This window comes from Strongylocentrotus purpuratus, unplaced genomic scaffold (assembly GCF_000002235.5).
Source record: "Strongylocentrotus purpuratus isolate Spur 01 unplaced genomic scaffold, Spur_5.0 spur5_scaffold_18, whole genome shotgun sequence".
NCBI lineage: Eukaryota > Metazoa > Echinodermata > Echinoidea > Camarodonta > Strongylocentrotidae > Strongylocentrotus > Strongylocentrotus purpuratus.
The window spans coordinates 15,762,892-15,777,869 of NW_022145603.1; the positions used below are offsets into that span (position 1 = coordinate 15,762,892).

The window sequence follows — 14,978 nt, forward strand, 5'->3', positions numbered from 1 at the left end:
TTTCTATATAGAGGGAGCACGTAACTACAAATATGACAGTGCGGATTTAAAAGGACCCGAATTTTCCAAATTTATAGTCATACTTTGAACTTGCGAGAATCACCATTTGTACGTGTAAACATACAATTCAATACATTTTAAAGTTCACTCTTTTTAATGTTGATGGCCAGTAAGAAGAGGGAAAATAAAGTGCGATAATGGATAGTTTGTGTGTACTCTATTTTTTCTTTCATATACGTTTATTAAATGAAAGGAGAATAATAACAACAGTTAAAATATCTTCATCTATTATGTGACATTGTACGTAATAAGTGGAGAAAAAAGTCTATAAATAAAAACGAAAAGAAGTAATCCATGGATCATGGAAAAATAAGCCCCCCAAAAGGCAAAACAATTAACAGATAACGACACAAGGGGCTAGGGGCTATAAAATAAAGAGTCTTACTAATACCAGGGACCTCCCCGCTACTACCAAATTTATTTGTATTATATTTATTCTTATTATTTATCTCTTTTCTAACAGATGGGCCTACGGTACGAGATGATGGGGCGTCAAACATTCAAACAAGGGCATGGAACTCACGAGTAAGAGTCGGTAAACGATTGGGTAAGAAACCTTCAATATAATTGTTTATCTTCTGCAATATATATAAACATCATGATAACTGTCCACCTTTGCCAAAACTCAACCCTCGACTTGACGTATACTTTTATATTGCGAACCCCCATTAAAATAATGATGATAATAAAAATGAATAAATGATTTGTGTAAAATTAATATATATATATCAGTTTTTAAAAGAGGAAACACAAATGAAAAATAAACATAATTGATAATGATAATATTAATATCAATGGTAATAATACTACTAATAATAATTATGATAATAACAATAATGATAATTACAAAATAAGAGTAATAATACAAGAATGAATAAACAAACAATTTTAATAAAGTGTTTCTGTACCCAGTTATAATGTTTAAACACTGTGGTTGCTTTCATCGTCTCTTTGCATGGTCGTTTATTTGTCACACTTGCAATTTTGCTCAAAATAGTTGTCACCTATTTTACTACAGGATTGCTCTGATAACACAATGAATTTGCAAATTGCCCATTTAAGGCATTGATAAGCCTCGTGACAACCTTTTTAGGATATTGTTAATAAGGCATAATTATAAAGAGTAAAACACGATAATTTCACACATTTTCCTAAAACCCGGCCTCCAACCTTTGACATGTGGCTCAGGCGGTTAGTGTTTTACGACCCACCTATAATAATTATAATGATAGTTAATGTATAAATAAGGGTTCTTGTGTCACGATGATAATTTTGTTATGGAACCTTTTTAGCCTAAACATTACGTATTCGTTCAATGCTAATTGATCTGACCCTTGTCCTAAACACCACACACATGTTTTATGAAAAAATAAATGTCTAATAATTGTCCTGTTTGATTTAAAATCCAGTTTTTAAGTTCCAACATTCTATTTTGAAGCTTATCGATCGTTTTTTTTAATGTAAATAGTTGGAAATATTGGTAATCGTTCAAAGTTTAAGTTGACTGTAAATAATAAACTGCTGGAGAACAAAATTATTATGTTTTCCTTTTTTTTTTCTTTTCTTCTTTTGCAGTACCTGAACACGATTCTTTCGCCAAAAGGGAAGTATGGGGGCCCCGTCCAAATATACTCGGTATGTATAATCGGAATGTGAAATATCGTGTTAAAGTGGTAATTTATTCACTCAAATTTAAATCCAAAATAGGATGGATCGAATCCCATCCTGGCAGTGACATCTTTTTGCTAGAATTGCTTTCTTCCACATTTGCAATTCTCCACTGAGGTGTATACGTGTACCTTGTAATTACTTGGACGCTCAGAAAGAACAGTATGTGTTAGTGTGTTTGTTTATTCATTCACCATGTAAAATAATTGTTTACCGATACTAACATTCAGTGGGTTACATCGAGATATATTACATAGTAGATGCAGTGCATTAAAAAAACAATGTTTGAACCGCAACGTCCCAAAGATAAAAAGCTGATATTTATTAAGTTGAGATAGAACATGTCTTATTAAAGCTGGTGAGACTTCCCTTTATATATAATAACAGCTTCAGCCCCCCCCCCCCACCCAGGGAAAAACGGCACCAAATCTATAAACTTGACAGTGTTAAGGTGAAATATTAACACTCCAACATATCGCTTTAACAAGTATTTTTGTCGAATGGTAAACGATTTTGGTTAGAAATTAATTGTGCATTCATTAAGCCTGAATACAACATTATTTTCTCTATCTGTTTCTGTGTGCCCCTATATTTCTCTTTCTCTCTCTCTCTCTCTCTCTCTCTCTCCCTCTCTCTCTCTCTCATTCTCTCTTATTTCTTTGTTTCATTCCCTCGTCTCTCTATGCATGATGTTTTCACTGTATGTTTCTTTTTCTCTGTCCCTCTCTCTCTCTCTCTGTCCCTCTCGCTCTGTCCCTCTTTTTCTCTCTCTCGTTTTCTTCACCTCTCTCTCTCTGTTTGTATTTGTATATTAATTGTGCTCACTATTCCCGATCTTCATATTTCCCTTTCTTTATTTTTTTAGGGACAGCGAAGAGGGACTGGGATTTTTTGCTGAGCCCAGAAGGCAAGTAACACCATTCCATACTTCATTAAACATTCATAAAGCTCACTTTCCCTGGGACCTGCAAAAACGAGTAACCTCGTTGAAAGTCTAATGTGTATTTTGAAAGTATAAACGGTCACCGGAAGAAAGACGAGTCAGGGGTGAAAAGGATAAGCTTCGGATGAAAGTTGTGTTACACATTGAATAATGTTCAAATGAAAACCTCACTAAAGAGAGCATGCATGGAGTAGCCATGTATGGATGTTTATTTACCCCCCCCCCCCCCCCACACTCCCGTCCTCTCCACGAAAACGTTGTGGCAACTCAACTTATCAACAAGTTAAAAAGGAGTGTATACCATTCATTGACAATAGGCAAATGTTAACATTTGCCTATTATAATACTGTTGATAAATAATATTTCGTTAAAATAATTATATGGCGTACTTTCTTACGTGATAACTATAATTATCATCATAATTTGTATGGATAGCTAGACGTAGTTTGAACTTTCTCCCTAATATTGTTGATATTGATCCATCATCTAAGAGAAATATTAAACTAAACGTTTGCAAAACATTATTTGGACCCAGATGGGCGTAAACTACGTGAAAATCTGGCTCCAGAAAATACAATATTATTTATTATATATATATTAATAATACATTTTTTTCATACATTAATTATAACAATGTATTGTTGAATTAATTTTCATTTTAGAAATCAATGATGCCTTGGGTGATGCCCAACTCCTAGACAACGCTCAATTAGATCAGCATGCCGGTGAATCAGACGATGTATTGAGAGAAATAATGGATTACGTCAAACGCGAAGGTAAGTTGTTCCCATACGTCGTTTTCTGTAATTGCCTGGCGTACGGCTGCGCCAGCGAGCGCTGCAGCCTTGAACTACTCACATTAGTTTGAAATATCCCTAAAACTTAAGCAAACAAAAACAAAGGAAACCATATAGAGGGGGCAATGCGATTGCAATTTGAACATTGCTTACATTGCATTTAATCAGTTTCGTTAAAGTTCCAAATGTGTTTAGTGCAGGTATTGGCCAAATCGAAATGACAAATGGGCGCCCTCTTTGCATGAAATAGTTTGATTCAACCGAATTAAAAGCGAGTCCTATATTTTTGTGTTGGTCTACTTTGTGTTATGTTAATAATTGCTATTGATATTAATCGCAAATATGTTGCGATAAGTCGCAGATAATTTGACGTCCTGTGTGCAACGGCAGGAAATGTTGTTTAAACACAAGGTCGACTTTATATCAAAGAAGGGCATTATTGTGGGAAGCAACACACATTCAATTCAGTTACTTTGTTTCGACTGCGCTAACCACGCCTGTCAACGCAACTAGAGCATGCGTTAGTAATTCAACACAGTGCTTCGCGTGTTTCTTTCATTTCCATTTTATATAATGTAACTCTCGCGTGACTTCTCAGAGACGGTGATTTTTGCTAGCGCAGTCTAACGCTCTTATTACGCATTATATTAAAACACCCGTGAACGAAAGACATTTGCACTATTCAATGTGTACGCTCTCATTACGCGTCGAACGTTAATGCAACATACATCAGTGGCGTACGCAGTATTTTTTTCAAGGTTTTCTTTTTTTTAAATCGGGCCCAAAATTTCGCAACGATTCAGCTTTATTATTTTGCTCCCGAAAATTTGAAAATCGCGCCGGCCGAAAAGTTTGTTTTTGTTTTTGTTTTTGTTTTTCAAGGGAGGGGGTACGGGGGGTACCCCCCTCCCCCTCCCCTACCCCCTCCCCCTTCCCCCCCCCCCCCCCCCCCCCTGCGTACGCGCCTGGCGTTGCGTTATTCCTGCACTAATTAACCCTAGGATAAACTTATACCAAAACATTAGTGAACAAAAGACATTTGCACTTTTGTTTTTTGTATGCTTTCATGATGCGTCGAATTCCCTGACGCAATCTGACGTCGACAAAATGACACCTCGTTTGCATGGGGAGTTTATGGTCAATTCTACTTTTTAGACTACAATGTAAAATTTAATTATGTCAACTCTTCTTGAAGTTATAAACAGATTTTAAAATAATAATAGTAACTGACTGTGATTTATTGTGGGAAATTGGTCTTTTTCAAAATAATTATCATTTGAACGAATTCTGCTAAAAATCACAAAACATCGAATAACACTACATAGTGCCTGCTGGTATTTGAAAATGCACAAACATACAGTATAACACATATGTAAACTTTCTTTTTATTCATAGTCTGCGTAATAAAACTCAAAGCATTCATGAGTCAAGAACTGATGTTGCGTTTGCGTCAAAATACAGGGTTTATGGTCTTTGCTGTGTATTGAGTTCGTTTTTTTTTTAAATGAATTTGCTCATTGGAATCGACGCCTCGACTGCAGTTGTATTCGGGATTATTTTCTCACTGGCACTCAAACTCCACTGGCAAAACTCTTAGCATAATTTGCTTTGAGTAACATAGCGCCATCTATAGACGAATTGTTTGGTATTCTGTATAGCTATTTTCTCAAAATTTCGCTCTGTTTACATTTTCTATATTATTATTCTGCCCATCTTGCTGTTAGCTTTTGGCATTAACAAAATATCATGTTCGTAATTTCATTGTGGACAAATCAATTTTTACATGCACCATTTCTCCTTTAAATCACTTATTTTGTGTTAGTAGACTATGTAGTCCGTATAGCCCAATTAGTGCAGAACTTAAGTTTGTACACACGTTCATTCTGTGCCCTTTCCTCCTCATCTCATCATTTTTGTCAATACGTTCTAAAGAATTTTGAGTGGAATATATATATATATATATATATGAAATGTAAGATGAGTGGTATAGAACAGTACATATTACTAAGGTTAAATCAGAGATTTGTGAATTTAGCATCCACTCTCCCTCAATCTATCTCTCCCCCTTTCACTCTTCCTCGCGCTCTCTCTCTCTTTCTCAATAATTATGTACAACTTTCTTTATCTGCCTCTCTGTCTCTTAACCTTTCTCTCTCCTCTCTCTCTCTTCCTCTCTCTCTCTCTCTCTCTCTCTCTTTCTTTGTCTCTGACTCTGTCGGTCTCTCTTTCACTTTCTCTCATTTTATGTCTCTTTATCTCTCGCTTTGTATTTGTCTTTGTCAGTTTCTCTCTCTCTCCCTCTCTCTCCCGCTCTTTTTTTTATACGTTTAGTTTCTTGGCTACCTGTCTTTATTTAATTCACATTTCCATTTTGTCTCTGCCCCCTTACCTCTGTCTGTCACCACTAAGTCTTTCTCTCTCACCATTGCCTCCTGCCCGTTTCTCTTTTATTTTCTTCTAATTCGTTAACCTTCCTGATGGTATTCGATTATAATCTCTAATTATTTTTAAATCCTTTTGTTTGGTTTCTTGCAGCTCGTCAGAAGTAGCACCTCAGTCGGTGGACCGAGTTTCACTCGTGACTTGAAAAATACAATTTTATTAATTAAAGAGAAAACATGTACATAAGATAACAATGGACATTGGTACTGGGAGAAATCATCCAATCATCAGCCTCTTATCAATGGACTTTATAATGTAAATAATGTATTTATATTTAGTTTAACTATATTAATATTTTGTTGAATACGTAATGAAAAATTGCGAAAAGGACTTTTGGATATGTCGGCTATTACAAAGACGGATTCATTTATTATCCTTATTACGCTCATGATTTATTTGGGAAAGTACTATAAATATTGTTTCGTCCTCTATGTTTCGCTTTAACATCATTAATTTTGATTGTACTTGCTTGAAAGGAAACCTTATTATAAATATTTATATTATGCGGGGCCATAGCTACGAATGCCAGAGGGAAAATAAGTGCAATTATAACATAATCCCGAGAAACATGCACTATTACATGTCGTCACCTTGTATTTAACCCGTTGGTTACTAAATTATCTAATTCCCATAGGCTTAACACAGGGACCACCAATGTTCCAGTAAGCAAAGGGTTATTACTAACTAACAAGCAAACTTAAAGAACAGAGCACGTATATTTACTCCGGAAATTGTGTTTATGTCTATTTCACGGTAATGTTTACTTCTTAACGTATTGTGCGGGATAAAACCATGGCAACGATAATAGAAGCAACGAAATTTAACTATAAATATGGTAAATAACATCTGACTCCAAATAATATGTATAATTATTGGATCACTTTCTTCATTGAATATAATGAAAAGCTTAATCTACAACATTTTCCATGGGGTGGGGTGGGGCAGGGGTATCTTTAAATGAAAAAAGGTATTATTTTGAAGTGTGCCAAATACTGCAGAGCCGTTACGTTCCTTCAAACAAAACACAAATGAAATATTCATATTTCATATCAAAATCATTCACTTTACTTACAGTGGTACTTGTTTCCTCTTTTTAATTAAGTAAATTGCTACCGGAAATGTAATAAATTTGGTCAGATATGTATGCAAAATGGGACTGAAATGCAATTTATTGTTTAATAGCCTCGAGTGAAACTTTATTACACGGGAGCATTTCAAATGAAAATGAATCGCAAATAATATGTAATACATTATTTACTAGCAATTATGACTGTTCAGTAGGTTGTACAGAATCAGACCTTAATAATGTATCAAACAAAAATTCTTCTCTCAATGCGTTTCTAGAGAAAGTGACTTTATGACAACTCTCTCTTGAGGGAAAAACATTTTACAATATGAAGGTTTTATGTTTCCGCCTCTGATTTCGCTTTCGATATATTTTTCATTCCGGAAAGTTCACTTGTATTTATAGAACTGGAACAATTAGCCAACAGTATATATATGAACAGATTAAAAAAGATTGGTTGACCTAAAGAAGCAAACATGATTTCCTTTTCCGTTCAGTATAATGCGCATCTGAAAAAATACTATAATGTAGTAGTATTCAAATGAATTGATTGTTGTATTTCGTTCTTTATTTTCTTCAAACTATTATATACATCTCGCAATAAAATGATGATTAATCTTTAAAATAAACCTGACCTTTGGAAAGCCTTTATTTCCGACATTTTGTTACACATCAGTGGTGGATCGGGGGAGGAAGGGAGGACCAGAATGTTGAACAAATCAAACATGGTTTGGGATATGTGATGACTAGGACAATGTGGGCTACGAGAGACATTTAAAAGGGAGAAATAAAATGCAAAAGAAAAGGAGAGAAAGAAATAGATGTTCATAAAGAAGGGATGATTGAGATAAATAAAAACAAAAGTGAGATGGATATCATTACAAAAAGAACAGGGAAATAAATAGAGAGAGGTAGAAATTGATACAGAGAAAGAAAGAGAGAGTGAGGTGAAGAGAGAGAGAAAGATACGGAGGGGGTAGAGGAAGAAAAATAGTGTTAGATGGAGAGATTGGAGAAAGTCTGAGGACGAGAGTTAGCGAGAGAGAGAGAGAGAGAGAGAGAGAAAGTTGTAGAGAGAGGAAGAAAGAGGGGAAGGGGAGGGGGAGGGGAGGGGGAAGGGGATGACTATTTATCGAACACACTGTACGTGGTTTGTGGATGGAGTGTTGTCCTCCCCTAGATCATGCATGGCCGGAAGATGATATTTCAACTTCCTGATGTCGCCAACCCTCATGCCGCATTCATGTTACATGTTTCAATTATTATTATTATATATATATATATATGTGTGGGGTGGGGTGGGGAGGGGATGGGGCCTGACTTTCGAATCACTTTATACATATATACATTTTCTTCTTCTTTGAATAATTTTCCTTTTTTTTTTTTTTTTTAGCTGGTGTCGATAGGGTCTAATGGAGTTTTTTTTCAAAAAAGACATGAATTGGAGTTCTCATAAAATGCAAATTCTTATTTAGTGTTAAAGTAGGACCAGTAGTAACAGAAGAACAAAAGAAAATGAAGAAGAAGAAAAAGAATTAGAACAAAAGGAAGAAGGACAAGAATAAGAACTAAACCAAAAAGAAAGGAAGTGAAAAATGGAGAAGAATACGGGTAATTTATTTTACTTCCGAAGAACTTGAAGAAGAAAAGAACATTATATAACATTAAAATATGTTTTTAATGTGTTGTTTTTGTAATGCATGAATAATTCATGTATAAATAATAAATTGATGATTTTGAAATTCATTAACTATTCAAGATTAGGCAGAACCATCACTAAGTAGGAAAACAATAAATGTGTAAGTAATGATGGCTAATGGTATCTTTTACATAAGCCTTGAATGAAAGTAAAATTTAAACCCTGAACCTGAAAACAATATTCGTGTGAATCTGGATTACTATGATTACAGTGCAAAAACAACAAATGTCCAATAGTATGCATGCGCGTACAAAGAACACAAATACACAGACGTTTTCATTAAATTTTCCGTAATTTAATATATATGTATATAATCATATTTTCCATTAATGGACGTTTCACAAATTATTTTACACGACATTACATGCGTCTCCGGAAACCAAGCAAGAAAAAAAAAACAGCATTGCAGTACGTTTTGGACATTTTCAAAACATTAATTTTCCGTATAATGTCATTATCATAATTACATGAGAATTCACATACATGGTACACAACAAATAAGAGTAGTATATTTCTGTTTTGTACATTTCTTAATACGAATTGAACAAAAATATAATACAGCCTGTCCACTATCAAATTTTCAAGGTTTTGAAGCTTTTCTGTAAATACTATGAAATATTATGTTCGTCATCTAAAATATGTTTCTAAAGAGATCATATTTTAGCAGACCATAATAATTATCTACATGATGGCATTTATATGGCGTTACATACATATACAGCTTGGCTTGGCTTGGCTTTTGTAGCTAAGCTTTTGTCATCGACATTAATTTTTTTTTACACAATTGGCGTTTAAATAGTACTTATCATTTTATCGAGCCTCTGCCATCAAATTATCTCTCTGCCAAAGTAGAGAGAAACCACATTACGATTTGATATGATCATAAAGCGCAATGGATATTCCTAAACTAAGTGTTTGATTAATAGTCACATTTTCTATAAAAGCACACAGCTTTTAGGTGAACAAAAATTCAGAGGGAAAACGAATAAGCGGTTTTTACCGTGTTATACCATGTTAAATTATCACTCATACCGTTTGAATCGCTGCATGATCTATATTGATTTAAGATGGCAGCAACATAATGAGAATGGAACAAAACAATAACAAGTGTTGGATATTTTAGATATCAGCAATTGCATTGCCTACGCTAATTTCAGCAGAAAGTGAAAAAGAAAAAAAGGGAACCTATGACGTCATTCTTCGTTTTGACGATTCGTATATCAAATTAATGCTTTGAAGAGCGAGTATTATTGTTTGATGTTTCGAATCATGTTTGGATTATAAATAATGCATACTAAACATCCGTTCCTAGATATTACCACGTCCCCAATGTTAACATAAGGAGGAAATGAAACGATTTTGAAGAAACCTAAACATGTGTTTTTTTTAACCTGATTTAGACAAGGAATGGACTAAATAAACTGACAAATATACATGTTTGGAAAGAAAAGAGAATATAAAAACGCTCTGTAATCAACTACGGTTAAATCGCTTTAATTAACTTATTCGTCCGAAGCATATGATAATTATATTGTTAATAGCAAAGTAAATCATGGTCAAAAGAGAAGAGAAGGGGTAAACAGGAGACAGATGGGAGAAGAACAAATTTGCGAGGTAGAGACAACATTGACAAATTGAGAAAGAGAGAGAGAGAGAGAGAGAGAGAGAGGGAGAGGGAGGGGTGAAGGAGGGGGGGGGGGGAGAGTAACAACGTAATCTTTCCAGCATACAATAAAGTGATAGATATGGCAAATATTTCACCTTATTATTTTGGTATTTTGGTTTTGAGAAAAAAACCTTCTCCCATCCCATTTGTAATAATTCAACGTATCCAAATTCCTGAAAATTGAAGTCAAATTTATCTAACCCCTTTTTTGAGAAAACAAATTCGATGACAATAAATCAGTTAATCAAAGGTTTGTTAATCGTTCACACGAATAATATTGATATTAATCTCCTTAAGAGTTATTGTGGATTAAATTTAGCTACAGTACTAAGGCATTTTCTTTCTTTGTTTTACATTGACCTTGTATTGATTATACTCAGTGGTATCTTGTTTTAAAATTATATCGTCTAAAATAGCATTAGAAATGGGATCCCTTTTGTCCCCCTATCGTCTACCGAAAGGCAGGAAGTGGGGTACTCTCTCTCGTATCCTGTTTTTAGTGCGCCCTCTCTTGTTCGAGAAATCGCCCAACGACGATGATGACAGTGATCCTTGGTGTTGCGATGCGCCGCTGAACCGCGATCGTTTTCCGAACGGCAGAGGGCGTAGGTTAGCGTTTGGGTTAAGACCTCCAACATTCCGGCATTGCCTACCGCGGCATCGACTTCGTTTATCGTCATCGGGGATCATGAAATCCGCGTTGGCGGGATCGAGGTTTTCGTCGAGTAATGCTTTGCTTAGGTGGATTTGTTGCGGGGGGTTTAGCCCGGTGATTGCGGCGAGGAGTCGGTGGGTGGAGGCTTTGTCAAGTTTATTAGGATCAATGTTTTGTATTAGACGTGCTATTACAGTCATCAACAAATCGTCTACATCATTGTCATCTTCTGGTTGCGTCGCGACGCCATCTACGTCGTACATGGATCCAGGGCTCGAATCTGCAATTAATAGTAAAGATAACAACTGAGTAATAGACACAAAATGAACAAATAGTGGAACTTATGAAGCCAAGTAAATTAACGAAAATGTCAAGTTAATAACAACCTGATTTAATAATGACTGAAATATTTGATAACTATAAGCATAGGTTTTGTTCTTCAGCCATAAATGGACGTTGGACGTATGCCCCTTTTATGATGGTCGACTTCCGATATTGAATAACCATTGATATTCTTTAAATATTGTTTGTTATAATATATCACAAATTCTGGAGTTATTCTGGAAGTAAGCTATCAACAATAGTGCGAGGACGGCAACATTACTTAATTAAGTGTCAATCCGTCGTTTGTTTGAACTATTCTGTGTGATATATCTTTTTGTCATTACTGTTAAACTCAATTACCATCTGGAGCACATAATACTTAATGCATTACGCCACAAGATATGATCATTTATCTTTCAGATAAATGCCATTACCGAAAATTATAATGATATCAATAAGGTTTAGCCGTTAAGCACATCAGCACAAACAAATGATTAAAATGTCTCCGGGATGAAACAAAACTGTTGAATCAAACAACTATTTTAAAAGCAGATGTTTGTTAAAGGACCTAAATCAAACAGTATCGCGTTCCGCCGTCCAATTACCACTGATGACAAATTTTCACAACCTCAATTCACTCTTTGAAATGGCGGAAAAAACACAATTAATGAGCACTTAAGCATTCGGTGTTGGCCGAGCGCCGTGTGTAAATCTTTGCGGAGTAGTTCAAATATTAAAGCTTTGAAGCCCCCCAGGCAAATGAATACAGGAACCCGTCACCGGTTTATATTTTATTCCATTCAAAGCACACCCCCCCCCCCCCATCCACATACACACTTTTCATCTCGTAAAAAAGTATATTTTCTACTATTTCGACAATGGATCGTCACCATACCGGCAGTGACGTTATGTCGTAAATTGCTCTTAAAACGTTTCCGTTTTTGTTTCTTATTGATCGGTGGAAGAGCCCTTTAGATGCCAGAGCAAATAATGTTTTATTTAGAGCAGGCAACTAATGAAATGAGGCTTAATTTCATCATGCTTGAAGCGTTAAGCATAGAAAAATAAAATCATTAAAACAAACATGCAGAAATATATGGCTTTTATTTAGGTAAACATAAAGCACTTGATCGATGTCTATTCATTCACCCTTTAGTATGACATGGCGAAAAATGACTGAAAATATAAAATGTAGGTAATAAATAAACTGAGAAAGAGAAATTAATTAGGACATCAATTTACGCATGATATTTTAATTTTGTTTTTCACAAGGGTAAGAAATTAATGGATTCCATCTTTATATTCATCAATTTAAATAACTGGCTTCAAAACTACTAAAGGCGTGTTCAAATATGGTGCGTTTATAAACCGCAACCGATTAAACAGAAAACTTGAATACGAATGGCAGCTGCATTTACAAAGTATTTGCGCTTTTACACTGAGCTCTGTGCTATTATATCAAAATGTGAAACGTATTTCACTTAACGTCATCCTAAAACTTGTTTTTTTTTTTAAAACCCGAGGTTTATCCACGTCATATCTAAAAAAGCCTCAACAGTAATTTTAGCCTGCAACATTTATAAAGGCCTTTTCATCTCTACTGTTACATTGTTATAATGAATTCAAACGTAATGCAGGCATTTATCTCTACCGTCAAAGACCTTAATTGTTCCCAAGTATACCCATAAAATGTTGTATTTCGTTCTGACGTGCTTTGATGGTAAATAGATATCATGTTCGTTTAGATAATGATAATTGTATTGATGATTTTGTTTGTATGGCTTATGGTCATGTGGCCTATTTCAGAGTAATTTGTTTTTTCTTTGTATTTCATCAAAGGTTCTGATATTTAGATACCATTTCATGTTATGGCCACGGGTCGCCCCTAAACATCTGTAATTATGATATTGTTGGTAATTGTGCTAGTAAATTGCACAAAGGGTGTGACGCAGATGCCGTCATTCCCTCGTAATTTAACGGGATCACTTGATTATCTGCCTAAATAGATTTAGCACACGAGCCATGCATTTAAGCAACGACAAGGCATACTTGATCCTTTGGCCCCTGGCAAGTATGACGAAATTGAGAGAGTTATCGTGTTTCAGATTATTAAGGGGAACTTTCGTCTACGTTCAAACGATAAATGCTGACGTTTCGTTAGCGGGAGCAAATAGATAGTGTTACAAAAATACACGTAATCGTTTTTGAATTTCATCTCATAATTTTTAAAAGGATTATTCGCTCCATGTTTTCTGAGTTTTATATACGAAGAAGTAACGGAATTCATAAAGTCATTGAAACAAATGTATCGGTTATAAAAGCAATGCATGGCGATTTATAATACGAAAGAGAATAAGATTAAAAACGAATAAAAAGTCACTTTAAAGATAAATGATAAAATTGTCACCCGACGTCATTTGAAGACGTCATCGATTTATTTTCAAATACATAAGAAATCAGAAAGGAGACCATTGAACAAGTATAGATGGAAGATAATACAGCCCCTGGAACGCCAGGTACAAATAAGGTTAACGTAGTAACTATGGCAAAAAGCCTTCTGTCCCAGTTCCAGTGGTTGTAAACTTAAATGACTTTTTACCAAAAATATGCAATACAATACCTTTATATTCTTGGAATCTTAACCAGGGACGATCGAGAAAAAATAAATAAAACATTTGTCCAGCAAAAAACATCGGTTGGAAGATTGCAACGCGTCACGTGCACCTTTATCTCACGTACATGCGACGTAACTATTCAAGCATTTGCTTTTTCAAACCCGAATCCTATTCTAACGAGACTAGAAAATACCAAATCAACTTTCAATTCCTCTTGTGGGAAATAACAACGTACTAAACTCCACAAAGAAAACGACGTGCTTTTTTTCTTCTCCAAAGACTTTGATATGATTACCCTCTTATTAAACATCATTCTGTGCGTGATCATCTTGTACTTGTTTTCACTGAACCCTGTTTTTTCTTGGAATGCTGAATTTTCAAGATAACCTTTGGCTGAAAAAACCTTAGGATTAACGAACAATCAAATACAAGAACGTGCAACTCAATTGTAAAGACTCTCGAGAAATCAATTGAGATTTGTTTTTCTTTAAGAAAATGTGCGATTGTATTCTGAATTAAATAAAAAGAAAGAAATTGGGGCTCATTTCAGGGAGTTGCCTCGCTTACCGGCATAAAGTTTTGAAGGAACGTAGTCATCTCCGGTTGCTACCGCGCAGAGGAGAGCCAATAGGACCGTGACCGCTGTAACACTCGTCCGCACCTCCATCATGTGGACCAGGTGAGCTGTCCGGGTAAAACAAATGAAAACAATAAAATGATTAAAACAATTAAAGGAGCCGAGAAACCTGTCATTACACTTTAAAACAGATTAACCTCAATAGAACATTGTTATGGAAGGATGAGATGGGGGCAGGGGCGGGGTTGGATCCACACAACTTTCATTATTAAGGTGGGCATACCGAAATTTGTCGTGTAGTTAAAAAATGCTAAATGAGAGGGTAAGAAAAGTTGTTCACCCGTCCTCCCTGTCAATGAGACATTATTAGGAACTGCTTAACAAATATTGAGTAAATGATTAAATACTTTGATCAGTTTGTTGTTGACAAATATTGTTTACATCCCCCCCCCCTCTCTCTCTCTCT

At 35.2% G+C, this 14,978-nt stretch overlaps 1 protein-coding gene and 2 long non-coding RNA genes across 3 annotated transcripts; 2 read left to right on the plus strand and 1 right to left on the minus strand.

Moving 5' to 3' along the window:
- Nucleotides 1–523: 523 nt before the first annotated feature.
- Nucleotides 524–2,638, plus strand: LOC754817. The gene is made up of 3 exons (XR_004064727.1): nucleotides 524–607; nucleotides 1,636–1,695; nucleotides 2,594–2,638. It is a non-coding gene; the product is annotated as an uncharacterized LOC754817 (long non-coding RNA).
- Nucleotides 2,639–3,337: 699 nt separating this feature from the next.
- Nucleotides 3,338–7,130, plus strand: LOC115925450. Its single transcript, XR_004064728.1, has 2 exons — nucleotides 3,338–3,447; nucleotides 6,004–7,130. It is a non-coding gene; the product is annotated as an uncharacterized LOC115925450 (long non-coding RNA).
- Nucleotides 7,131–10,372: 3,242 nt separating this feature from the next.
- Nucleotides 10,373–14,614, minus strand: LOC100893683. The gene is made up of 2 exons (XM_030989276.1): nucleotides 14,503–14,614; nucleotides 10,373–11,276 (listed from the first exon to the last, which is right to left on the minus strand). Exons 1-2 carry the CDS (start codon nucleotides 14,603–14,605, stop codon nucleotides 10,786–10,788), a joined length of 594 nt encoding a protein of 197 aa, XP_030845136.1. The 5' UTR covers nucleotides 14,606–14,614; the 3' UTR covers nucleotides 10,373–10,785.
- Between the last annotated feature and the right edge of the window lie 364 nt (nucleotides 14,615–14,978).